This window comes from Xenopus laevis, chromosome 6S, assembly GCF_017654675.1.
Source record: "Xenopus laevis strain J_2021 chromosome 6S, Xenopus_laevis_v10.1, whole genome shotgun sequence".
Taxonomy (NCBI): domain Eukaryota; kingdom Metazoa; phylum Chordata; class Amphibia; order Anura; family Pipidae; genus Xenopus; species Xenopus laevis.
The window spans coordinates 43676481-43703067 of record NC_054382.1 but is presented as its reverse complement, the minus strand read 5'-3'; the positions used below and the strand labels follow the sequence as shown (position 1 = coordinate 43703067).

At 38.9% G+C, this 26587-nt stretch overlaps 1 protein-coding gene across 1 annotated transcript in view; it reads left to right on the top strand.

Annotated features, from left to right (window-relative positions):
- snrk.S (SNF related kinase S homeolog) overlaps positions 1-24010 on the top strand; it is a 39700-nt gene extending 15690 nt beyond the window's left edge. Inside the window, exons 2-6 of the mRNA XM_018269314.2 lie at positions 7407-8101; positions 18364-18505; positions 18950-19162; positions 20634-20768; positions 21956-24010. Coding sequence (XP_018124803.1) covers positions 7513-8101; positions 18364-18505; positions 18950-19162; positions 20634-20768; positions 21956-23171 — 2295 coding nt within the window. The 5' untranslated portion in view covers positions 7407-7512 and the 3' untranslated portion in view covers positions 23172-24010. The remainder of the gene's footprint in view (positions 1-7406; positions 8102-18363; positions 18506-18949; positions 19163-20633; positions 20769-21955) is intronic.
- The last annotated feature ends 2577 nt before the right edge of the window (positions 24011-26587 follow it).

Genomic DNA, 26587 nt, shown 5'->3' with positions numbered 1-26587 from the left:
TGCCAGACTGGGTCTGCTAAAATTCACAGGCTAAAGCTGGCCATAGACGCAAAGATCCGATTGTACGAATCAATGTACGATCGGACTTTCCCATCTCCCGACCCTCCACTAACCATAAAGATCAAAGTCTTACCATTCCAATCAAATAAAGTAGTAAAAGAACAGATCAGCCAATGTACTACCTCTGACAGCAATCGTGCGTAATTTTCAACCACTTCTGGCATTAGCCTAAATGTTGTACTTGCAGTGGCTGAGCTGAAGAGCCCATAGTGAGTGGTCAGACACAATTACATACATTTTCATTTGGAGATTCTGTATTGTATTGAAACAGCTATTGTAGTAACAGTAAGTGGGTCATCCAGTATACTCCCTTAAAAAATCATCTTACAGCCCAGAAATACATTTTCAGCATGTTCATGCCTCCACTGTTAATATCTCATAACAAATTTAGAACTGGCCAAGTATCAAATATGAATTGCTCAACATAAAACACATGCTTCCTGTGAATGCTTTGTTTATGCGGCCTATATTGGCTGCAAGATCTCAGGAGAAGGGTTTCTTACAACACCCAGTTTCTCTGAAAATAGGAACAGGACCACAACAGCCATTATTTTTTTTTTTTTTTTATACTAATATACAGATCGTCGCTTACTTGCAAATATTGGTAATTTTAGTTTTTCATGTAAGGATTCTCTATTCTCTAAGGTTACCAAAATATTAAACCCTTAAAAAAGGACAGTTGGATTGTTTCTTTTTGTCCTAGTTTTTCTTTTTGTCCTAGTTTTGTACAGTACAAGCTACTGTTTTTCTATTACAGAGAGAAGGCTAACTCCAGACTACACCAGGCTGAAATTCATACTCATGTGATTTGGCATCAAAATCCACTTGGTGTCTGTCTGTGAGCTTTCTGGATAATGAGGTTTTAAAAAGTGTCATCTCTGTTGCATGGGTTACAATTAAACAGAGGTTACCTTTGTTATTTGGTAGCAAATTATTTACAGTATGTCCATTGCATCTGTGGTTTTACATTTTAAAGTGTGTGTGTATTATTTTTGAGGATCCCTGTACAGGCATGCGATCAGTTATCAGGAAACCAGTTATCCAGAAACCCCCGAATTACGGAAAGGCCGTCTCCCATAGGCAACCTTATAATCAAATAATCCAGATTTTTATAAAATGATTTCCTTTTTCTCTGTAATAATAAAACAGTATCTTGTACTTGATCCAAACTAAAATATAATTAACCCTTATTGGAAGCAGAACCAGCCTGTTGGGTTTATTTAAGGTTTACATGACTCTCTAGTATGAAGATCCAAATTACAGAAAGATCCCTTATCCGGGAAAACCCCAGGTCCTGAGCATTCTGGATAACTTGTATTACATTTTTTGCTGTTATGAAGCCATGGAATGATGGGATTAGCCAGCCAGGCATGCATGGGATTGTAGGGGTATAAAAAGATTCATTCTGGTTACACCTCGAAGGCCAGACACATGAACTGAAACAGGGTTCACAGACACTGAATGCAATAACCTGTTTTTAGTGAAAAGCTATTTATCTCTATCTCTACTTGCATGTCTGTCACTAATAGCTTTATTCTGGATAGTCTAAGTTTAGTTTATTTTTGGCATAGTTAAAGTTAAAGATCTGAAGTAATCCTGCTAACTGCAGACTGACCAGAGGCTGAAGACATTGTCCTGCTGTTTTAAAGGAGAAGGAAGGGTAACAAACAAATACATTTCTATATATTGGCCACAAAAAGGAGAACTACTTACAATAATCGTGGCTCTGTATGTCTTCCCCATTAGCTGCATTCAGAGGTCGATGTAAAACATTTTGCTAGGTGCATGGAATACAGAAGACATCCCCCTGCTAACAAAACTGGCACTATCAGGGCTCACACATGCGCAGAAGAAATTCTGCAAGCCCTGCGCATGTGCACATTATTGGCTTACTTCCCCCATGCGATCGATGGTAAGCAGGTCAGATGGTGTGTGGGTGACGTTGCACGCATGACGCGAGGAGGAATCAATTTCGCGGATGAGCACTTTTAACGAGGAGACAAAGGATGTGGCGCGTACATGGCCAACATGGTGGCCACATACTCCGTAACGGGGAAAAACTTTGATGGCACAGTGTAAGTGCAGGAAAACTAATTGTCTGGTGACACTATAGCGGTTCAGGAGGGGTGCGATCAGGCAACAGTTAAAGATAGGTAATAAAAATTACCTTTCCTTCTCCTTTAAGGTCTGGAGAACCTTTCCCAGACTTTCTCTTGTGACTCCCCCAAGTGGAAATCGGCTGCCTTGTTGCCAGGGTCAATGACCCTAGCTATTTAGGGCTTCTTCTACTCCTACTTCATTGAGGCAAACAAAGGCCTGCTGACTTGTGCCGGAACATGTTGAGACCATTCATTGTCTTTCTTTTTCTTTTCACATTAACGGTTCAGATGTTTTATGTTTAATGGGTTGAACCACAAGCATTCCATGCAGCAGTAAAATAAATGTAGTTAAATGGTATTTAATCCTATGTAGTCTCTCTCAAATATATCTAGAATTACTAGGGGTTGTTTACCATCATGTTAACGTTTAGTATGTTGTATGTCATTTTTTAATTATCTCACACATTGTTTAGCAGCTTTTGAGCTCAAAATTTCAGAAGCTACAGTATCTGGTTACTAGGATTCAAATTACCCTAGCAACCAGGCAGTGGATTGAATCAGAGACTGGAATATGAATAGGAAAAGTCTAAATTAAAAGCTAAGTAATGAAATAATGAAATATAACAATACAAATACAATTGTAGCCTCAGAGGGCAATCGTTTTTTGGCTGTTTGGGTCAGTGACCCCCATTTGAGTCAGAAGAAGAAAACTATTTTTAAGTTGAAAAGTTGCTAAAATATGAGCATTCTATAACTTAAAACAGCAACAACAAAAAATGTGTGTTTTTAAGTAATACAAATAAAATGCAGTGTTGCCCTGCACTGGTAAAACTGCTGTGTTTGCTTCAGAAACACTATTATTTTTTATACAGATATGCTTGCAGTGGGGGATAGGCCGGTAAAACACCAGCCAAGGCCGGGGCTGGTATTACAAATTTACCGGCAATGTAGCTGACGGTACATTTGTAATACACCTAAAAAAAGCCAGTGGCCTGCCCCCAGCCTGCTCAAAACTAACCTTTTTCCTGGGCTTCTTGCCAAACGTGGGCATTGGCTCCGCCCCCTTTGACGTTACAAACCACCCAGCCAATAGCGCATCATGGCCCGCCCCTTTTAGCTTCACAACCCGCCCCCTTTAGCACCACAACCCGCCCTTTTAACCCGGCCTCCTCCACCTGCCGGTGAAGTTTTTTTAAAAGGTGGTAACCCTAGTTTCAGCAGAAGTGGCACAAGCAAGTAAGTATTGCTGAACCTGGAGAGACAGGAAAATTCCATGCGTAGTAGTTAAATGGGTATATGATTATAGATAGATAGATAGATAGATAGATAGATAGATAGATAGATAGATAGATAGATAGATAGATAGATAGATAGATAGATAGATAGATAGATACATAAAAGGGTTGTTCACCAACTCCAAACTCAGTTAATTTGTTTTCAGGTTGTTCACCATAAACAAATACTTTTTTCATATGCTTTCTATATTTTATTTTTTTACCGTTTTCCCAAAAGGTACGTTTACATTTCATTTTTCCAGTCTCTGGTGTCTCAGTCTGGCAGCTCAATGATCCAGGAGCATCTGAACTGTTATAAGTTGATCCAATTAGTTGATACATTTCTCAGCAGTATCTGTGGAATATTAGCAACTGTTGTATCAATTCTAACAGCTACTTTTAATGAAACTCAGGGATTCTGTTCAGCAGGGACAAGATAAATGTATCAACTAAATGTATCAATTTAGAACAGTTACAGAGTCACCCCCCTTCCCAGAGCTGCTTTAGAAGGTGAAAATTTAAACTTTACACTTCAATATTAGAAAAAATGGTCACAAATAGAAAGTGGTGAACTATCTGAAATCAACTGAACGGAAAACGGAGTGTTTGAAGTTGAACAACCCCTTTAATAATCCACAAGCTTTAGTAACTGTGTTCTTGGATACTGGATACTGCATGCTTTTAAAGCGGCATTGCAGCCCTTAATCATGTGTAACAAACAGAATCACGTGTAGCACTCCCGATCATGTGTAACAGTTTACAAATGTTTCCTACTATAGCACCACAATGAAAGCTCATTTTAAGATGAAATGTCCCTTTAAATTGGCAATGTATGTTTTTTTTTAAAAAAAATTATGTTTTATTTTCTATTGTACAATAGGCAGGCTTATTATAATTAATATAAGTTGCAGTAATTACTTTCTGGTTGCTAGCAGCAAGGCAGTTTTTGAAGCCATAATGGACAATGAATTAAAGAGTGTTTGAATATAAACATAAGCAATAAATATAAGAATAGCAGTGAAATTGAAGCCTGGCAGTCTATATTTTATTGCTGGGGTCAGAGAATGTGTACATTTTGTAGAAAGTCAGCAGAAGTATCACACATTTCCTATAAAAGAGCACAGTGGAGCATCAGCTAGGATACTTTTGTGAACACAAACTTGCATTTATTTCTTTTCAACTTTAGTATTGAAGCCAGTGGGCTCATAAACTACTTTGTTAAATGGCATGGTTTTGTTCCTGTCAACTTTAAGCTGACAAGGGGGTCATTAAAGGAACAGTTCCATGTAAAAATAAAAACTGGGTAAATAGACCGTGCAAAATAAAAAAAATGTTTCTAATATAGTTAGTTACTCAAAAATGTAATCTATACAGGCTGGAGTGAGTGGATGTTAAACAGAGCAGAACACTATTTCCTGCTTTTCAGCTCTCTAACTCTGAGTTAGTCAGTAACTTTAAGGGGGGGCACATGGGACATAACTGTTGTGATTTTACAATTGATCGTTAACATGCAGCTCAGATTCAAAAGCAGCAGTTACGGCCCATGTGGCACCCCCTCGAGCCTGGTAACCAATCAGTGGAAACCAAGAGAGCTGAAAAGCAGGAAGTAGTGTTCTGGCTATTATGTTACACATCCCGTCACTCCAGCCTTTATACATTACAATATTGGCTAACTAACTATATTCGAAACATTTTTTATTTTGCACAGCATATCTTATTACCTGAACAAAGAAAATTGAGTGAAGGCTGCGCTGTTGCACGAATAGTAGGGTCAGGGAAAGCAGCACCAAAAAATAGTGGATCCACACTTCCACTGTGAGTAATAAAAGTCAGCAAGAGAGGTGCGCTAATTAACCTTATAACTCCTTAAACACAGGCACCTAAAATGAAAAGAAACTACACATAGAGTAGTACGTTCGGCTCTTCCTAGAAATAACTTTGATGTTAGAACTACTCACAATCGTGATCCTCAAACAAGAGCGTGTAGAGTATTCTTTTTAAGCAGGGTATATACGATGTTGTAGCGTGCGATGTTTCTGAAGGAAAAGAGACGCTACAGATGGTGAAGAATCGTTAGAGATCCGACTTAGACCCTGCGGGTCCTAAGGACTTACCAGACTGCCGTCAGAAGAACGCTCTGTTGGAAGACTCGCAAAGAGATCGCTCGATGCCGACGTGTTTCCCAGGCGCTGTTTAGACACCGTTCCCTGAGTTCAGGCAGCCTTGCTCACCCGCTGCGCGTCCGCAAACTCTGCTGTTTCTCGTCCCACAGTCAGTCAGCTCGCCTCCGGTGCCGTGCGAAGGTTAAATAAGTGATTGGAAAGGGGATTAAATCTATAACAAACTTTTATTTCATTAATACAAAGGCCCAACGCGTTTCATATCCTACGATACTTCCTCAGGGGCATCACCTGGATCACCTGCATCGGGCGATCTCTTTGCGAGTCTTCCAACGCTCTCTTCTGACGGCAGTCTGGTAAGTCCTTAGGACCCGCAGGGTCTAAGTCGGATCTCTAACGATTCTTCACCATCTGTAGCGTCTCTTTTCCTTCAGAAACATCGCACGCTACAACATCGTATATACCCTGCTTAAAAAGAATACTCTACACGCTCTTGTTTGAGGATCACGATTGTGAGTAGTTCTAACATCAAAGTTATTTCTAGGAAGAGCCGAACGTACTACTCTATGTGTAGTTTCTTTTCATTTTAGGTGCCTGTGTTTAAGGAGTTATAAGGTTAATTAGCGCACCTCTCTTGCTGACTTATATCTTATTACCTATTTACCTAATTTTTATTTTTATACTGAACAATTCCTTTAAGGACATCCTGGGAGTTTTTCTGTCAGCTGCTCTCCTGCCTTGGTAGAGCCGCAAGTTGTGGTTCAGCTGCTTTTTCCTAACAGGACTGAGCAACAACTGCTGCAGAAATCTTGTGCTTTTCTACCCAGAGACCTTTTGCCAACAATAAAACTGCAGATTCAATTTACTGCTCTGACAGGAATGTTAGATTCCTCGATAGCTGACAGGATTGCAGCTATTCGCTTCCATCCTGTTCAAAAACAAAAATTAGCAAAGGCCAAAATCTCTGATTATCCATTTTAGTGAAAAATTGGTTATGACTATAGCCTTTACTTCTCAGAGGTACTTATCATGCCACAACCTGCATATATATGTTTTTTTTAAAAGTGTGATATGAAGTTAAAGGAGTTGTTCACCTTTAAATTAACTGTTCGTATGATGTAAAGAGTGATATTCTGGGACAATTTGAAATTGGTTTCCTTTTTTAGTATTCGTGGTTTTTGAGTTATTTAGCTTTTGTTCAGCAGCTTTTTAGTTTGCAGTTTCAGCAGTCTGGTTGCTAGGGACCTAATTACCCTAGCAACCATGCATTGTTTTGAAAAAGAGACTGGAATATGAATAGAAAGAGGACCTACATAGAAAGATAAGTAATAAAATGAAGCAATAACAATACATAGACTGTACACTATAGAAAATTAATAATGAAGACCAATTGAAAAGTTGGGCATTCTATAACATGCTAAGTTAACTGAAAGGTGAACCACCCCTTTACGAATGGTTACTATAACAGGAAATATATAGCACCTTGTACTTGATGTAATTAAATTAATCCTTATTGGATGCAAACAATCCTATTGGGTTGATTTAATGTTTAAATTATTTATCGAAGACTTAAATTATGGAGATCCAAATTACAGAAAGACTTCTTATCTGGAAAACTCAAGGTCACAAGCATCCTGGGTAATCCATTTTATACATGTTATTCCAAATATGTGGTAAAAAGGAATTTGATTTGTAGCATAAATAGATGTTTCTTTGCATTTTTATACAACCTGCTCCTAAAATGACTTGTTCTACATGATTTGATCAATATATTTTCTGTGTTTTGCATGTACTAGTTGCAAATGTAAAATCAGTCTTCATATAAGTCTAATTTATTGATTCTTGTTCCACAGATGTCTTTGGTGGCAGTGAAGATGTGCTGTTTATTTGGTTTGGACGTTTTGTTATGAGGACAACTATTGGCTAAGGCTGGATTAATATTTTCTTACCTGAAGCAGCATGGCAGGTTTCAAGCGTGGATATGATGGGAAAATAGCTGGACTTTACGATCTTGATAAAACCTTGGGCAGAGGACACTTTGCTGTGGTCAAGCTTGCCCGCCATGTCTTCACTGGTGAGAAGGTAGCCGTTAAAGTCATTGACAAGACCAAATTAGACTCTTTGGCGACAGGACACCTTTTCCAAGAAGTTCGATGTATGAAGCTCGTACAGCACCCAAACATAGTCCGTCTGTATGAAGTCATCGATACACAGACCAAATTATATCTCATTCTGGAACTTGGCGATGGAGGTGATATGTTTGACTACATAATGAAGCACGAAGATGGTCTTAGTGAGGATCTGGCCAAGAAGTACTTTGCACAAATAGTTCACGCAATATCATACTGCCACAAGCTTCACGTGGTGCACAGGGATCTAAAGCCGGAGAATGTGGTCTTCTTCGAAAAGCAGGGGCTTGTAAAATTAACAGATTTTGGCTTCAGTAACAAGTTCCAGCCTGGGAAAAAGCTTACAACAAGCTGTGGATCATTGGCTTATTCTGCTCCAGAGATATTGCTGGGAGATGAATATGATGCTCCTGCAGTGGGTGTGTATCATTTTATTATTGATTTTAGTCGTTTGTAAAAATGAATTGCTATGAAAGCAGTGTTTGTTGCCCTTTGCTATTCTCTTCACTACTTGCCTAGCTGCTCATACTTTTTAAAACATTGTAGCCATCTCTTCTCTAGCCTACTGCCCTGCAGGTTTTTCCATTGGTTGTGGCTGCAGCTCTATCATCAAAGTGTCAGCTGAGACATTCACCAGGGAATACTGAAGTCATAGGTTCCCCAGTGACACTTCTAATTGCTATATATGTATTGCCGACTATATCTAGCACTGTATTTATTATTTTACTGGTGTGTTGGCATCGCTGGAATGATTTGTGGTCTTTCTTCTGGTACACAAGCCCAGCCATAGAGCACTGTTTTGAGTATAGGTAGCACTTTACTACAATTGCCACAACTGATGTCTTCTTGCTAGGCGATTTATTGAAGCTTTTGAAAGACCTGATGAGTACAGTAATACGTATGTGCTTTTATTCTTGATACTTCTCGCTGCTAAGTTCCTCTTCTCAATTGAGGGATTGCCCTTCCTTGTTTTATATAAATATATGTTTTCTACATGAATGTGTTTTCCCACGAGCAAATTTGGGAGGTGGGAAGGATGTTTTGTTGCTCACACTGCAGGAGATTAAGTGCGGCCCACAAAACTTCCTGTTTGCCATTGTCCTTACGGACAATCTGTTTTGTTATGCCTTAAGGTTTTTGTTGGTTGTTTGTTTTTTTAAAGGGGAACTATCACAAAAATGAGAAATTAATATAATTTTCCTCATATTGAAATAGATTATACAATTAATTAAAAATTCTGTACTGTTTATAATCAAGTTTAACTTCACTATTCCTCTCTCGGCATTTGTTTCTCTTCATTCTGTCTTCATGTAGCAGTTGGGTGTCAGATGAATGATCCAACTTATGGGAGGGGGCTCCCATTCCTAGCAGATGTATTGGAGATCTCTCAAATAACCGATTCCAGTACAAACAAAATAACTGCCTTTTTTCTGCATGTAGAGAGAGGATTTCTGGTGATTTTAATAGAGTGAGCTCTAATACATCTTCTAGGCAAAAGTAGCCCCCCTATAAGATATATTGGATGATTCATCTGACACATAACTTCTGAATGAAGACATAATGAGCAGAAACAGACGCTGAGAGAGGGATAGTGAAGATAAACTTTATTATTTCAGAAACGGTACTGAATGTTTAGTTGGTTGTATTTAGTATGCTGAAGATAATGTTAAATCTTCATCCCCTTTTAAGTCATAGAAAAAATGTCTGAACATGCCCCATGTTCCTTTACCCCAACACATTACAGAACGAAAAGTGATTTTGATTGCAGATGGGAGTCAAATGCAGTGTGGCGAATAAGAATACCATCTGCTCTGTAACTTGGTGTAAATGTTGTCACCTCTTCTAGTGCTTTATCTGATGTGCTGCCTTTATGCTCTCACCAATCTCATACTCTGCTGGAGAAGTTTCCTAGATTCTCTAGTCCCCCCCTACTTCCCCAAATAAAATATTTGCAGTCTAAGATTACTGCGGTGGATTTGTCCTGCACTTCAACTCTTCTTCTGATTGATTCTATTGGGGTATTAACGCAGGATACCCAGCAGGACAACCAGCAAAAAAAGCACTTTTTACAGCACTTTTTTATTTTGGACCTGTTTGCTAATGGCTACACTAGGCTTGTCAATTTTATTTATTAACATATATTTAAAATGAACAGCACTTCATTATCCAGCATACTAATAGTGATCAATACAGGAGGTAAAATTGTGCTCAACAGAATTTACATTCTTGCTTTTCCCCTCTACGCTGGGTGCTTGCCAAGTTAAATGTATTCATATGCATTTTCTGTTCTGCTGATATTTTTAGATTTCACGGGGAAACTAAATGCCTTTACTGAAGCACAAGACAGCTGAAGGTTCTAGTGAAACAAAAGATCTTATTAGAAGTAACGAAGTGTGGGTTTGGATTCTGTGGTGCACTTGCTACTTTGATGCTCTGTCATAGGACTTTCCCTCTCAAGCTTAATCTATATTTCTCATTGACTGAGCATTAATTAGATCAAAACCGTTTTCAGCATCTTCAATTTTATGTTCTGTTATAGTTGTAGGATAGAGGACGTTCGAATACCAACTTTCACAGTTTCTTTTTGCAGGTTTGAAACCAGTATTCCCTTGTGTGGTTAGAAAATACTGGATTGCCTATGTGTTTTCACAAAACATCTTTTTTTAAGGACTGTGTTTCTGTGCCACCCCTCTACCTTTGTATCTAGTACATAGTGGAAATGAAAAAAATATTTAGCATGCATCTACTATAAATCTTTGGTTACTGTGGGTTTTTGTTGTCTCCCTTTGCATTAATCTGATTTAAGAACCTCATGGGTGTTTGTCTGGGATGAGTATACTTTCAAATGTTAATCTATGTCATAGGGTCAGGTATATTCAGTTTTTTTTTTTTTAATTTGTTTGCCGTGTGGTTTGGTTCTGTATTTCCCTCTGAAATGAACACATTTGTTAACTGATCTCGTGTTCCCCATGGGTCTGTGCCTGCACAAACAGACATCAAAACAAACAATCAAAATTGTGCAACACCAGTTTTTTATTGTGTATGGTACTTATCCCTCTTTCCTGACCGGAAAGCATGAGATTAATTAATTTGTGCTGCAGTTCAGTTGAATACATAGAATCATAGTGTACAGCAGTGATCCTCAGCCAGTGGCTTGTTAGCAACTTGTTGCTCACCAAACCCTTGGATGTTGCTCTCAATGGCCTCAAAGCAGGTGCTTATTTTTTAATTCCTGGCTTGGAGGAAAGGTTTGGTTGAATAAAAACCAGGTTTATGTAGGCTGCCAGTCCACCATGGGCTACCAAATAGCCAAACACATCTTTTATTTGGCACCCCAGGAGCATGCTTGTGTTGCTCCCCAACTCTTTTTACATTTGAATGTGGTTCAAGGGTTAAAAAGGTTGGGGACCCCTGTTGTACAGCAAACACTAACGACACTGTGCCTGAATATCTGGAAGGCCATTCATCCAATGGAGGATGTAGATTTAGTTTGTGATCGTGTCACTCTCCACATTTCTGAGGTATGTGTAGCTAAATCTTAAATAAGCTATCCAGCACTAATCTCAGGAGTTGATGTTGGGTTTAAGTGAGGATAAAGGCCTGATATGGTAAGGTCAAACGTCCTTATAGGCATAACCTACCCCCAGCTAAATTTCACCTCCTATAAAGGAGAAGCTGAGGAATAACAGAGGTCTGCAGGATGAATAATGTAGACTTAAAACTACCAAAGGCTATCTTATTGATAGAAACATGTGCCTGATACAAGTAGAATGTTTCCCTATACCTTTAAGGGATTTGATACATTTTGGAATGATATAGCCAAAAATGGTTTGTTGGCTGCCACCTGAAGCAAAAGTATTCTGTTGGAAGACATTCTCTTTGATTCAGTGTTTCAGGACTTTCAATAGGAGTAGGACAACCTGTAGAGACAAGAAAAAAATATTTCCCTATGCTAGTGTAATTATGTGAATTCCTTTTAGGCATCTCAACAGTATTTTTGCCAATCATTGTCTAAATCAGTATTTATTCTATTCCTATATTCTGTGATACATTTATTCATTAGAGCTGGGTGCAATATGTTGTATCTGGAGTGAATTCATATCCAAATTTTGCCTAATTTGTACTTAATGTTTAAGGGGTGATTCACCTTTGCGATAACGTTTAGTATAATGTAGAGTGAGATTCTGAGACAATTTTGCAATTGTTTTTCATTTTTTATTATTTAAGGTTTTTGAGTTATTTAGCAGTTTATTCAGCAGCTCTTCAATTTGCATTTTAAGCAATCTGGTTTCTAGGGTGCAATTTCCCCTAGCAACGATGCATTGATTGGAATATGAATAGGAGAGGGGCTGAATAGAAAGATGAGAAATAACAAGTTGCAATAACAATACATGCGTAGCCTTACAGAACATTTGCTTTGAAGAAGGGGGTCAGCGATGCCCATTTGAAAGGTGCAAAGAGTCAGAAGAAAAAAGGCAAATAACTATAAAACTATGAAAAATAAATAATGAAAACCAATTAAAAAGTTGCTTAGAACTGGCCATTCTATAACATACTAAAGTTACCTTAAAGTGGACCTGTCACCCAGACACAAAAATCTGTGTAATAAAAGTCCTTTTCAAAATAAACATGAAATCCAATTTCTATTTTTTATTAAAGCATTCATAACTGTAGTAAGCTCATTTAAAAATCTCAGCTGTCAATCAAATATGGTCCGCTCCTCCTCTATGCCTTAGGCATAAAGGCAGGGCAGACAATTACTTTAACTTTCCATTCAGCACATCCTAGATGTCACTGCTCTCCCCACATTCCCCTTATTGTTTAATTGTTATTGTTTAACTGGTTGTTTAACCAGTGCATGGGGATGGACATGGGGGCCCCCCATTCTATTGCACAAACAAGATTCTGAGCCGATGCAAGACTTCCATACAAAATGGCTCCTGCCGGCTTGCTGTAATTATGAATTCCCAGACTGAAATGACAGTTCCCCTTTAAAGGTGAACCACCCCTTTAAAGCTAAAGTTAACCTGTTACTTTGGCATATTAATCTGTTGCTATTGATTTTGTTAACCAATGAGCGAATGCAGCAACTTGCTCATTATGCGCATGATGTCCGAAGCAGGTTATGCGCATGTGCTCTGACTGACATGGCCGGTCGCTTCCCAACTCTTTTTACATTTAAATGTGGCTCACAGGTAAAAATGTTTGGGAACCCCTGCTGTAGAAAGTACAGTTATGAAATCTGTTAGTCATATGAAAAAGTTTGGGAACCCCTCTTCATTCTTTGGAGTTTTGTTTATCATTGGCTGAGCTTTCAAGTAGTAACTTCTTTTTAATTTATAACATGCAGTAGTATTTTAGCAGTGACATAATGTTTATTGGATAAACAAAAAATATGCAATATGCATAATAAAATTAGACAGGTGTATAAATTTGGGCACCCCAACAGAGATATTACATCAATACTTAGTTGAGCCACCTTTTGCAAATGTAACAGCCTCTAGACGCCCCCTATAGCCTTTGATGAGTGTCTGGATTCTGGATGGCGATATTTTTGACCATTCGTCCATACAAAATCTCTCCAGTTCAGTTAAATTTGATGGCTGCCGAGCATGAACAGCCTGCTTCAAATCATCCCATAGATTTTCGATGATATTCAAGTCGTGGGACTGTGACGGCCGTTCCAGAATATTGTACTTCACCCTCTGCATAAATGTCTTTGTAGACCTATTTTGATGCAGCAATCTCCCTACAGCTGGCAGCATAGATTTTGTGCTGGCTCACCTTTAAGATCAATGCTTACATGGTGGGAAGGCTCACAGTTCTAGACAGCTCCACCATACAAAGCATTGCAAATTGTTGCTCATGTTTGATGATCACCACAGGCCATAGACAAGCAGTGGACGGCAGAACCTCCAGATTCCCTCAATGTCCGATAACAGATTGTCAGGACATGCTTCTCGCACAGATGCACGGACATCTCTGATCACTTTAATTTCTCCACTTCCTCTCTTAGTGTTTAATTAGGGTTTCTAACTGAATATCCTTACCTGAAAAATAAAGGCAGAGACATAACTCAATATAAGATTTTATTTGTATTGAACGAAGTTGAAAATATGGGGTTTGTGCCATTATTTATTATTATAAATAATGTTTGCTCACTTTTGTTCCTCAGATGCCAGTCAATACTGCAGTCAAGGGGGTGCACTTTGTGTAAGATTCTTTCTATTCCTACACCATCACCGTTTGATTTAATTTTAATTTCAGAGTTAATAGGTTTAATTCGTCCACTTGGCTGCAGTCTCTTCTCTGCAAGTCATACAATTATTTGTCACTGGTTGAGTGTTTGGTTTAAGGTTAAACTGGTTCTAGAAAATGAGCAGTGAATGCCTTTTTATTCTGTAGGTTTTATTGCTTGTGCTCTTATTTTATCATGGCTGGAAAATGGTGACGCACATTGTTACTATGACAGCAGATGCTGCTTAAGGAGGTTGTGTGTGCACTGGCTTTCTTGAGAATGAAAAAAAGCATCCTATCTGTATATAAAAAGAAAATCGTGATCTGTCTTTCTAGCTATATAAAAAGAAAAGCATATTATACGATCTCTGGAGCTGCATAAAAGCCTGATTCTTGGCATGCCGGCACATTTGCATCATTGATAAATAATAACTAATATGTTTAATGTAATCACTTTATAGCAAAAAAGTGTGTTATATAGTGAAGAGATGCATCTAGCTAGCTGCTTTTGTATTCCTTTTCTGTAGAGAACTATTATGTTTGTTAAATAAAGTTTTTGTAAAGTGTTATGCAAAATACAGGCCCTACAGGTTTGACTGACATTCAAATAGGCCCTGGCATTTTAAAAGCATAGACTGGACAGTGGCCTGGCAGACTGCAGGTGGGTCTTTTTGGCAGTACACATGGTCTTTATTCCTCCAAATCAGGAATCCAATTATGAGCACCTGATTTGAAGCCACTGGGAGCAACATATAAGGTTATGGTGAGAAATGTGTTGCTCATGAGCCACTGACTGTAGAAACACCTGACAGTTAGTGATGTGCGGGTCAGGGTTTTCCTGACCCGCACCCGACCCTAACCCGCCCTGCTGCAGCCCGCGCCCGCCGGAGCGAGCAGACACGAGACTATAAAACCGGAAGTCGGATGCCTGCATTAGAAGGTGGCGGGCGGGGAGAGCAGGAGAAGAGCTCAACCCACACCCGCCCGCCACCCGAGATGTGCAGTGCAAGGTCGACCCAAACCCGCCCAACCCGTTGGTCCCACAGGTATCAGGTCGGCCCGCACATCACTACTGACAATGGTTTTAATGAAAGCTGTAGTTCTACTTGTATCAATTAATTCTCATAGTGCAGGCATTCCAAAGTGACCCGCCACTCTCGCATACTTCTTTAGTTTACTGTACTGGCACGCCAGTAGGTCTATTGACACCTTAAGCCCTAATGAAGTATGCGAGAGCGGCACGTCACTACGTGCCAGTATGTGTCTATTGTTAACACCTTCAGCACAATCACTTCAGGTCATTTGGCAGATAATTTCACTAATGTGCCCAAATATTATGTTTAAATAAGGCGCGGAGAATAAGTCCAAACAGACTCCACTTTTCCACTTCCTAAACGCCGTGTACGCGTCCATCTCCGGGAGTGAATGATCCTGGAAAGATCCTGATCACAAGCTAGCTACCTCGGAAGTGATAGAGGTGTCAGGCTGAATGTCGGACTGAATTGTTTGGCCCCCACATATTTTCACCTCACCAAATCTGGCCCTTGTAGCAAAAAGACAAACTTTCTATCCATTCCTATGGGATTTTTAGAAGTGTATTTATCAAATGTGCATCAATAAAATTCCTTGATTTTTCTGTGGTGAACTCTAAGGGTGGTGGCACATGCTAAGATTCCAGGGAGATTAGTCGCCGAAGTGACAACTCTCCTCTTCTTTGGGGGACTGATCTCCCCTAAATTGCCTCACGAGGAAACTTCGGACGACTTCAAAAAATCGAAGCCATCCCGCTGGCGATTCCCATTCTTGCCGAGGGGAAGGTATTTTCAGGGAGATTAGCCACCTGAAGAAGGGAGATTTCTCGCTGGGCAGAATCTTTGCGTGTGCCACCACCCTAATGTCACAATTTGATGAATCTGCCCCTAATTGGCTGCAGTGAGTGGCTATCATCTATATTCATTTACACTGTCAATGGGGGACCATGCATCTTTCTTTAAATAGTTTACAGTGAAATTGGTTTGAAACATTTTGTGATTTTTTTTTTTTTTTTAACTAAACAGGGAAATTGCAGCTGCTCCATGTTTGGTCCTTGCAAGGTAGATACTTAGATCCCCAGTGCACAAATAACCCCCTGCTTAATGGGCTCCTGTTTATCTGTGCATTGTTAATGTCATTATCTACCTCGCAATGACCAAACATGGAGTGCCTGCAATTTATCGGTTTAGTTCAAGAAATAACAAAAGATTTTTTTTCCACTGATTGTTCACAAGTGAAGGACACTGTTTTCAGCAATGCATATACTGCTTTTGGCGTTTAAAGCCTTTTTTTAATATTGCAACCAATTCTTTGTTTTTTGTTTTCGAACTTTTAGGTGACTGTTCAAATCTAAATGTTGATTGATTGCTATAGGCAATCACTGGAGATGTTTGTCTCCATTGTTAACATGGGCTGTGAAGTGTTTTGACATTAGTTTAGGCTACAGAATATAAAATAGTGGCAGAACAGCTGGTTTTCTTTGAATATGTATTATTGCTTCTTTTTCTGTAGGCTTATCATGCAATCATCCGCTACACACTTTGCAAAGGAAATGCTCTGCTCTTGCTGCAGGCTTGCAGATCTATATCTCTCGAACCTTTCTACCAATGAAACCTTTTTAAATATTGAATTTCAAATGTGAAGGTGCTTTATAACATTGTTGCGTTCAGATGACTGTATATAATTGTTTCTTGGCATGCACCTGTTTTTAATAGGCTGAAATGTTCCTTTGTGTGCCAGATTGATCAGCCCCCATAGCTCTGTAATACGCCGAAGGCCTCTCTGATGCCCAATAGGATTTTACTTTCTTCAGTGTCTCACAATAAAGCCCATTATTGCAATAACAGTCATTGACAAGCCTCCTATTATTTGGATCAATTCTAAATTGCTGTTTACTTTTGTTGGTTTCTTTGTTAAAGCTCTGCATGATTTATAAGCAACTGGAAATGGTGAATATATTGAAAATAAAGTCAGTAGCAGAATAGTGCTTAATCATTTTCTGACCTGCAAAATGGCCAAAATAAAGGAAGATACCATTGGGGCCAACAAGTGTAAAATCAGGATAGGACCTGTATGGAACACTGAAAAATGGCATCTATTCTGGGAAACTTAAAATGTACTGTATTCACAAGCAAGAAATACCTACAGTTGTACAGCACTTCTGACACTAGAGCTGTATATGGTGATACAGGACAGATGTACAGCCTTTGTCAACAGCTTCTCTATCAGCTGTTGTGTCCAACTGGGCAACACCATCCCACAAAACATGGGCTCTAAACAGGCAAAATGGGATACATGGACTCTAAATAGGCAATTGTACACTGCCTGGTGGCATTGTGTACTGTTGTTTGTAACCCACTTTACTTCCGTTTTGACTGACCAGCACAGTGATTTTGGTCTCCTAACCATGTTAAACAGAGCAAAATAACGATTATGAGGGCAATCGTGTGATGTAATTCTTGTTATTACAAATCTGTATTGAGGCTTGCATTATAATAAAGGTTTTGCACCGTGGCCCATTGTGCTTTCTGTTGCCTTTCATCCCATTCTGGCTGTTAACCCGCATATAATACAAGATTAACAATTTTTCACGGGTTAAAGCCTGGAATCAGATTTACAGTGAAGTTACTGAAAGAGGGCTTTTAGCACTATGGTGCATGGCCTGTTGTGACTGTTGTAGAGTAATGTTTCCTGATCTGAAGCTACTCCCCATTTGTCTGAATGGTAACCACACTACCTGTGCAGACATTTTCAAGGACATACACTCTAGTGATGTGTGAGCCGGCTCCTGCACAAAATCTTCGGGTCATGGGTCCGGGTTGAGCTCTTCTCCTGCTCTCCCTGCCTGTGACCCAGCACTGCCGGCTTCCGTTGCCTAAATTTATAGATTCGCTCCTGTCCCATTTGTGACATTGGGGCTGGCGCGGGTCGATAAATAGAAGGGGAACCCCGGGGAAGGGTGTGGGCTGGGAGTGTTAGGTAAGGGTTGAGAATTTGTCGACCTGCACACCACTAATGCACTCTTGTAGAAAGGTCTTCTTGCTAATTTATTATGGATGGCTGAATAAATCTGCACAGAGGCTTTTGCTATAACATATGCTTGCATATTCATATATATGCTATTACTTATTAGAGCTATAACAAGAAAGAGGCTGTATGTGCTACCTGTGTTGTATGTCTGTGTATCACTCTGAAACACTTGCAATTCTTCTCCAAGGGATCCCCTATCATTGGCCATAGGAAAGGGAAGTGGTTGCTGTCTGAAATTGTTATTTTGACCACCATATTGCTCCCAGAGAGGACAAATGCAGTCAAAAACATGTACCATAGTTTTTCAGAAAATTTGTGGATATGGCTTAAATACATCAAGAAAGCCAATTTGATGACTAATTTGATTTTATTCTGCTTTCAGATATTTGGAGTCTTGGAGTAATCCTTTTCATGTTGGTATGTGGAACTCCACCATTCCAAGAAGCCAACGACAGTGAAACACTGACCATGATAATGGATTGCAAATATACAGTCCCTAAACACGTATCGAAACACTGCAAAGAGTAAGTACGCACAGGCTCTCACAGGTTTCCTACTTAAACTCCCATACATAATGAGAAATCATTAATGAAAGTACACAGGGTTATATTATTTGCTATGGAACCCCCAGTAACCAGCTCTTCCTCTTGTAACTGCAACAATTGTCAGCTTCTGTGCAAATGACTGTTGGGAGGCTGAGCGTATTCACCTGTTAATATCTTGCTTTAATCTCCCACTGATTCTTAGAGGCATTAAAGCTCTTTCTGCACCAGTTTACTCGCATGGAGTTGTTTCCACCAAAAAAAAAACGCTACAATCTATAACATTTATCTGTGGTTTTTGCTTGTGAGACTACCCCCCACCCAAAGGCCTTGTCTGAATTGTATACTGCTAACAGACAGCACCACAAGGAAAAAAATTTTTCTGTAGCGGATTTATTATCTTTTATTTTCATTCTTCCCCACAAGTCTTATCCCTCGCATGCTGCAGAGGGATCCAAAACGAAGGGCATCTTTGGAAGAGATTGAAAACCATCCCTGGCTGCAAGGAGTTGATCCATCTCCAGCCACAAAATATAACATCCCTCTGGTTTCCTACAAAAACCTGTCCGAAGAAGAGCATAACAGCATCATACAGAGAATGGTCCTGGGCGACATTGCTGACAGAGATGCAATTGTTGAGTAAGAAGATCTTTAAAAATGTTTCCAATTGTGGTTTGTTACCAGTCTACCCCCCATTATAATTATTCAATCAATTAGATATCTGATTTCATACATGGCAGTTACACAAAAGAGCCCCCTCCTGATATTTGCAGTGTATAGAAAGAGTACAGCAGTTTTTTCCTTTGTGTTTAGGGATTATGTTGTTAATGTCATAGTTTTTTGTTTGTTCTACAAGGACTCTTGGATTGTTCACTTTGTCAGGAAGACATTAAGCATCCTCAGTGCTCAGTCATGGACCACAGCAGGAACTCCACATTCAGACAAGCCTTGCCATTCAGTTATAAGCACCTAATGATAATCTTTTTGCCCTTTATATAAGTGTTTAGCAGGTGTCTGATGGCAGTTCTGAAGAATGTGTCATTATAATACATCAGAATATATATATATATATATATATATATATATATATATATATATATATATATATATATATATTTATATTTATACAGTGTGTATATATAGTGTGTGTACGCCATGTGCAGTGTTTTCCCTGACAGTGCAGTTTCCTGCTGAGGAGAGTCTAATTTTCAATGGACAATTAAGTCTCAGCTTGTGTTCTAACAGAAAGCAGATGTGAGTTTTGTCGTAGCAGGAAGACTGCAGGACTGGAGAATTTCCATTAAGTATAGCTATATGTTTAATTTTATCCAACATTGGAAACTGCCCCATAAAAAGCAGACATGCCTTTACAAATATTAACAGCATTAGGATGTTTCATATCATTGATTCACAGCTGCGTGGGCATGGGTCACATTATGTAGCTTGCAAGAACTTTCCTATGATGGTTTAATTTCATTAAGTTTAATAGTACAACATTCAGGAGCCTGGTGGTCAGTCCTTTTTGGTTGTTACCAGTGAAGCCTTGCATTTTACTAGAAAACAAACATAAGGATTTTACGCTCAGTCAAATATAAAAAGTAAAAATGTACTGTATCAAAAAACGTACATAGCAGCAATTGGCCATAAACGTTTCGACTACATGGGTGGTCTTCATCAGGTGAAAAATACACGTCAGATTCAAAAAAGATAAAAAAAACTATGCCCTTTTTTAATCTTTTTTTGTACCTAATGTGTATTTTGCCCCTTATGAAGACCACCGACGTGGTCAAAACGTGTAGGGCCAATTTCTGATATGTACGTTTTTTGATACAATAAATTTTGTGTGTGCAATCCTTTATATTTGTTTTGTACTTCATCTATCAGGAGGCTTCATATGGGCAGTCTCCATTGTATTAGCACCTCTGCACTAATTCAAGAAATGGGTGTGCGCCCTCCAAATTATACTCTTGCATTCTCAGTAGGTCTCAGAATTTTTCATGTTTTGTTGCCGGAAGGCAGAAAATAAATTTTACCTCGCAGAAGGCAGTAGGAAAAATGAAACTACAAATCATGCATTTTATCCATTAAACTGCTTTTTTGCTCTTTACAGTGCTTTGGAAACAAACAAGTACAATCATATTACAGCAACTTATTTCCTGCTGGCTGAGAGAATTCTGCGGGAGAAACAACAGAAAGAGACACAGATGAGATCAGCCAGTCCCAGTAACATCAAGGCTCAGTTCAGGTACAGATTTACCTATGAAATAAGAATTTGGGGATTTATACTACAAAACATGCAATATGTAGTTGTCATTAAAACCATTTTTAACCATTTGTGTCAATAGCCCCTTGTTTCTGATACTTTTGTCCTGTCTACTTAAAAGATGTTCTTTCCTTCTGTCACCAGTGCATTTCAGCCCCCTATTTTCACAGTGGTAGGTTTACAGTCCTTATATGCAATGTGCATCTTATAAGAATGTCTTCATTTGCGGAGATTTGCTAAAAAGTTTGTCCTTGCCCTGAGTCGTTTCCCAATCTCACCTTGGCCTCAGTAACTAATGGCACAGAGATTGTTGTAAATGCCATGCCTGGCCCCGATTTGCGTTGTACTGACAGATGTGGGATCAGCCCATCAGCAGCGTGCACAGTGTAGATTTTGCTGGCAAATGCATACTTTAAAGTTTCCCCTCTCAAATATACTAAGTGCGCACAAACATTGGATGCACACATGGGAGGTGAGAATGCACTCTTTACACATATTTCTTGTTTTGTTACCAAAATCTTAATATAGATAAATAACATTTTGTAAATTCATTTTTTCTATGTGCACCTAAAATTGCAACAAGCCCCACACCTGCAGTCTGTTTCATAAATTCATCCAGCATTTGCTACTTGCCAAATGAAATCCAGTAACTGATTGGATACTTCTGACTTTTCCACTGGAGCACATTACCCCTGTCCCAGTAAAAGAAGCCTCCGGTATTTGCTTTATAATCCCATGAATAGCGACCAGCAGCAATTTTACTGCCTAATATTCATTAGCAAGGCAATTCCTCCCTTGTACGTTAACTTTCATGCTTATATGTAGCAAAGAAACTTTACATGTCAACTTTAAAGTGTGACATCCGATAACTAGTCAGGCTTTTAGGGCTGTTCATTTCATTAGAACAAGGAAACTGTCTATTCAAACATCTTTCTCTTTGCCCATAGCCTTCATGCTCTGTATTGGCCTTGATTCAGTTCAGATCGTTTTGGAGTAAATATCTGTGCAAAAGTCAGGAATTTTAATTTTTTTTTTTTTTTTGCTGTGAATTTTGAGAAATTTCAAAATAAATATTTACAAATTAGTTTTGTTTTCAGAATTGCTGCATCGTATATATATTTATAAAAGTTCTGGAAACTCTCAATGTTTATTCTTTAATTTACTTATAGGCAGTCTTGGCCAACAAAGCTTGATGTACCACAGGACTTGGTAGATGATTTAACTGCTTCCCCTATAGCACATGTTGCTGTCCAACCGACTCCAGCTCGGAGTACAGAGAATGTGTTGAATGGCCACAGAAACAAAGGCTTTATGGAGCCTCTAAAGAAAGAGGATGTCCCTGATTTCTCTAGTCCTGATGTTTCTGGCCTGTCTCCTGTGAACCTGAATCCAACAACAAGTGGCAAGAAATGTCTCTTTAGGGTAGAGGAGGATGAAGAGGAAGAGGAAGAAGATAAGAAACCTATTGCTCTCTCTACACAAGTTGTCCTTCGACGCAAACCTTCTGTTACAAACCGCCTTACCTCCAGGAAAAGTGCTCCAGTGCTGAACCAGATCTTTGAGGAAGGAGAATCAGATGACGAGTTTGATATGGATGAAAATCTTCCCCCTAAACTGAGCAGATTAAAAATGAACATTGCATCTCCAGGCACTGTTCACAAGAGATATAATCGAAGGAAAAGCCAAGGGCGTGGATCAAGTTGCAGTAGCTCAGAAACTAGCGATGATGATTCCGAGAGCAGACGCAGGCTGGATAAAGATAGTGGATTTACCTATTCCTGGCATAGACGCGATAGCAGTGAAGGGCCCCCAGGCAATCAAGGTGATGGTGGGGGGCAAAGTAAACCAAGCAATGGAAGCACTGGCGTTGACAAAACAAACCCAAGCGATAACAAAGGAGGTGGCAGTCCCTCTAACACATCAAGTGGAAACAACAACAACCAGTCTGGAAACACTCGCAACTGCACTGGATCTGCAAACTCTGTACAGCAATCGCCCAGAAGTGCTGGAGAGTTGGTGGAAAGTTTAAAACTAATGAGCCTCTGTTTGGGCACGCAGCTACATAACGGGGCTAAGTATATAATTGACTCTCAAAATAATCTCTCTTTTTCTAGTGTTAAAGTCCAGGAGAAATCCAGTTGGAAAATGTGCGTCGGCTCGAACGGCATCGCCAGTAAAATCGCACCGGCTGGAAGTGTAAAATTATTCTCTGACCAAATGTCAGACACCGTTAAAGACAAAGAACTTTTAAAGAACAAAAACTTTAAAAATAATGTGTTACAGCTACCTCTTTGTGAAAAAACAATATCTGTGAATATCCAGCGAACTCCCAGGGAGGGACTTCTATGTACTGCTAGTCAGACCAGCTGTTGCCATGTCATTTAATGCTGGCTTGACACCATTAACAACATCTTAATGGCTGTGAATACTTACTTTGTGTTTATTCCATTTTGTTGTCTTGAGTTTTTCCACCCTCACCTTTCTTTTAATTGAACTTTTTGGCAATTATTTATTACCATTTTAGTTTGTGTTTGCCATATAGGACATTTTATTTGTGCACGTGCTAGCAAATAATTCACTCATCAGCTCATCTAAGATGTTTTATTGTATAGATTCTGTGTTTTTAATATAAAAAATGTAAATCTGGCTTCTCCTTGAGCATTACCTAGGGCATAATTTGTGAAGAGCACTTAGAAGTCTCATGTTTAGCACTTACAAAGAGAAAGCCTTGTTGTTTTCTTACATTCTCTTGATTCCAGACCTGAGTTCTCTTATTTTCATGTCCCTAAGTGTGTCTGTGATAGAACCAAAGCAATAATGTTTTTATGTTGGCATCATCCCGAGAGGCTTGCTGATATCACAAGCTCTTCTCCGCATTAGATGCAGTGTTCCAGAGCATCATGTCCCAAAGCCATCTTTAAGCTCGCCTAGAATGCCTCCCAGTTTCTACGGTAGTGACAATCCGTTCTGCCTTTGATGTGTTTGTTACTTCTTTCGATTTCATTCTTTACAGAGATCTGTCCCGCAATGTAGTTATCAACTTGTAATTTTTTTTCTCCGTACAATTCTATTCCTTTTTCCTGTTGCCAGGTGCAGGTCAAACTGAACCACATCTACCTGAGCTGTTTACATTGTTGCTTTCCAGATTCCTTAGTATTTTAGGTGTAATGATCAAGTTCCACTTCTTTACATTTGTACCATAATAAAGAAACAGTTTGCATATGTATAATAAAAACAATGAACATGACCTTGTTAGAAACATGTAGCATATCCTACTATTTCTCTGGATAGCTAGCAAAACATAGTAAATGCAATTCTGGGATATTCCCATTGCTGGTGTCCAGTATGTACCTGTATTTTCACTCGACAAGTCATGGTAGTATATCTGCCAATATATGGCTTCATGTTTGTTTTAAAGGAATAGTTCAGTGTGAAAATAAAAACTGTGTAAATAGATAGGCTGTGCAAAATAAAAAATGTTTCTAATATAGTTAGTTAGCCAAAAATGTAATATATAAAGGCTGGAGTGAACAGATGTCTAATAAAACAGCCAGAATCCAACTTCCTGCTTTTCAGCTCTATAACTCTGACTTAGTCAGCGACTTGAAGGGGGGCCACATGGTACATTTCTGTTCAGTGAGTTTGTAATTGATCCTCAGCATTCAGCTCAGATTCAAAAGCAACAGATATGACCCATGTGCCCCCCCCCCAAGTCTCTGATTGGTTACTGTCTGGTAGCCAGGGTAACCAGTCAGTGTAAACCAAGAGAGCTGAAAAGCAGGAAGTAGTTTCTGACTGACTTGTTATACATAAAATCACTCCAGCCTTTATACATTACATTTTTGGCTAACTAACTATATTAGAAACATTTTTTATTGTGTACAGCCTATCTATTTACCCAGTTTTTATTTTTACACTGAACAATTCCTTTAAGAACAATTTCTGCTGCAAGTCCATCAGTTATTCTTTGCATCTTTGTTTACTGCTGAGTGGATGAAACAAATAAGCTGTATCTTGTAACTGTACGTTTGACCAAACTGATACGTGCCCTTTAGTTTTGAGAGTTTTCCTTACTTGGTTTGTAGAATTCAGTGTGCCAAACAAAAATGGGTGCACCCTCAGCAACAATAAAAACCTGGCTAATGTTCTTCCACTGAGCATTTGTAGAAAGAAGCGCAATTAATCTGCAGGTTTCAGTGGTAGGAATATATGTTTCATCAGTATGTCCGTTGGGTGCCATAATTAGGACAAGTGACCTTCCCTCCCCTCATCGTCATTGATTTTTAAGCAGATGCACAGACATTGGGGGACTAAGTTATGACCCCACTAGGTGGCATGCACCTAAAAGTTGTATACTCGAAATATTACCAAAGAGTTCATATCTTTTAGAAATTCTGTAGTTACACACTGGTTTGCATAAACTACATCTTAAATAAGCTTTTTTTTTGTATATTTTTTTTATTTTCTGTCCATAACTGAGACAAGCCGACTTGCACGTCGTAATTTTTAAGATGTTTTATTCCTATAATATTGGTATTGCGGCACCTCATTGCCACCTATTTATAATTGTAGTGCAATACCTACATAGAGACGGTGAAGCCACAGAACTGGTTTTGCTTAAAGTAACTCTTTAAGCAGGGAACTTAAAGAAGTTATAATAGAGAATTCACCTGCAGTATACAAAGTGAGAATTACTTTTCCACAAATCCCTAAGGGCATTGGCAATACTTTATGTTGCAGGTATTGTTTTTTTGTTTTTTATTAGGCTAATAACTTTGTTTCTTCTGAGCTTTGTAAATACTTTTATGATGTGCATCCTTGGAATGGCACTTTGTAATTATTCCAACGTGTCTGCTGTATTCAAATGTTTATATATAAATATATACATATGTATATACGGTGCTCAGTTGTGACTGGCTGTGTGGACAGTTAACGATGCATATAGATGTATAATAATAGCCTTATTAGATGTGTATGACTGATAGTGGGTGTACAGATATTGATCTGTTTTTGTCCATAAGTGAATGATGGTGCATGTGATGTCTGTCAATTTGTCCAATAAATAAGGGATGTACAGTATCTGCATTTAGCTGACTGAGGATGCTGGGAATTGCAGTACAGCAACAGTTGGAGGACTTCAGATTGGACATCCCAACCCTTAAACGGAAGGATAAAACAAACCACTACATGATTATATTGGACCAAACAATTAATGTGCTCTAATCCTTTCTTGTACCCACATTTCCTGTCCTGAGAAGTTGCTTCTATAGTTACATTGGTGTACAAATTAAATATTGTGAATATCAAAAGTCGTGTATTTTTCTGTATGATATGATGTAACTGGCAACATTATGTAGCTGAAGATCGTATATACAGTAGATGTAAGGATAGGAAATTCTAACAGTGTACCTAAAATCTTCTGTCTGTACAGAGGTCAATACAGTAGAATCAAAAATTCATATCTTTCAGATGTGTTATATGGAACCCTTATTAACTGAAAAATGCAAATAAAGATGTGGAACGAAAGGAACTTCTTATATGTTTGTTTCAACTGAAATCTGGTTCTAGGGTTTCCAGCCCCTTGAGGACAGCACAAGCTTCAGAGATTTCCCCTTTCCTCTTCTGTAAGTATGTGTCTTCATACCCACACAATGGGCAAAAGTATCTGGACACTCCCTCTGAAATGATGTTCTCCAAACTGGGTCCTGGAACAAATGTTAGCACAAGAGCTTTTTGTAAGGAGTGTGGAGTTTTTATGGGTTACTAGAGGCAGATTAACCTATCATCCCTATGTGCAGTAT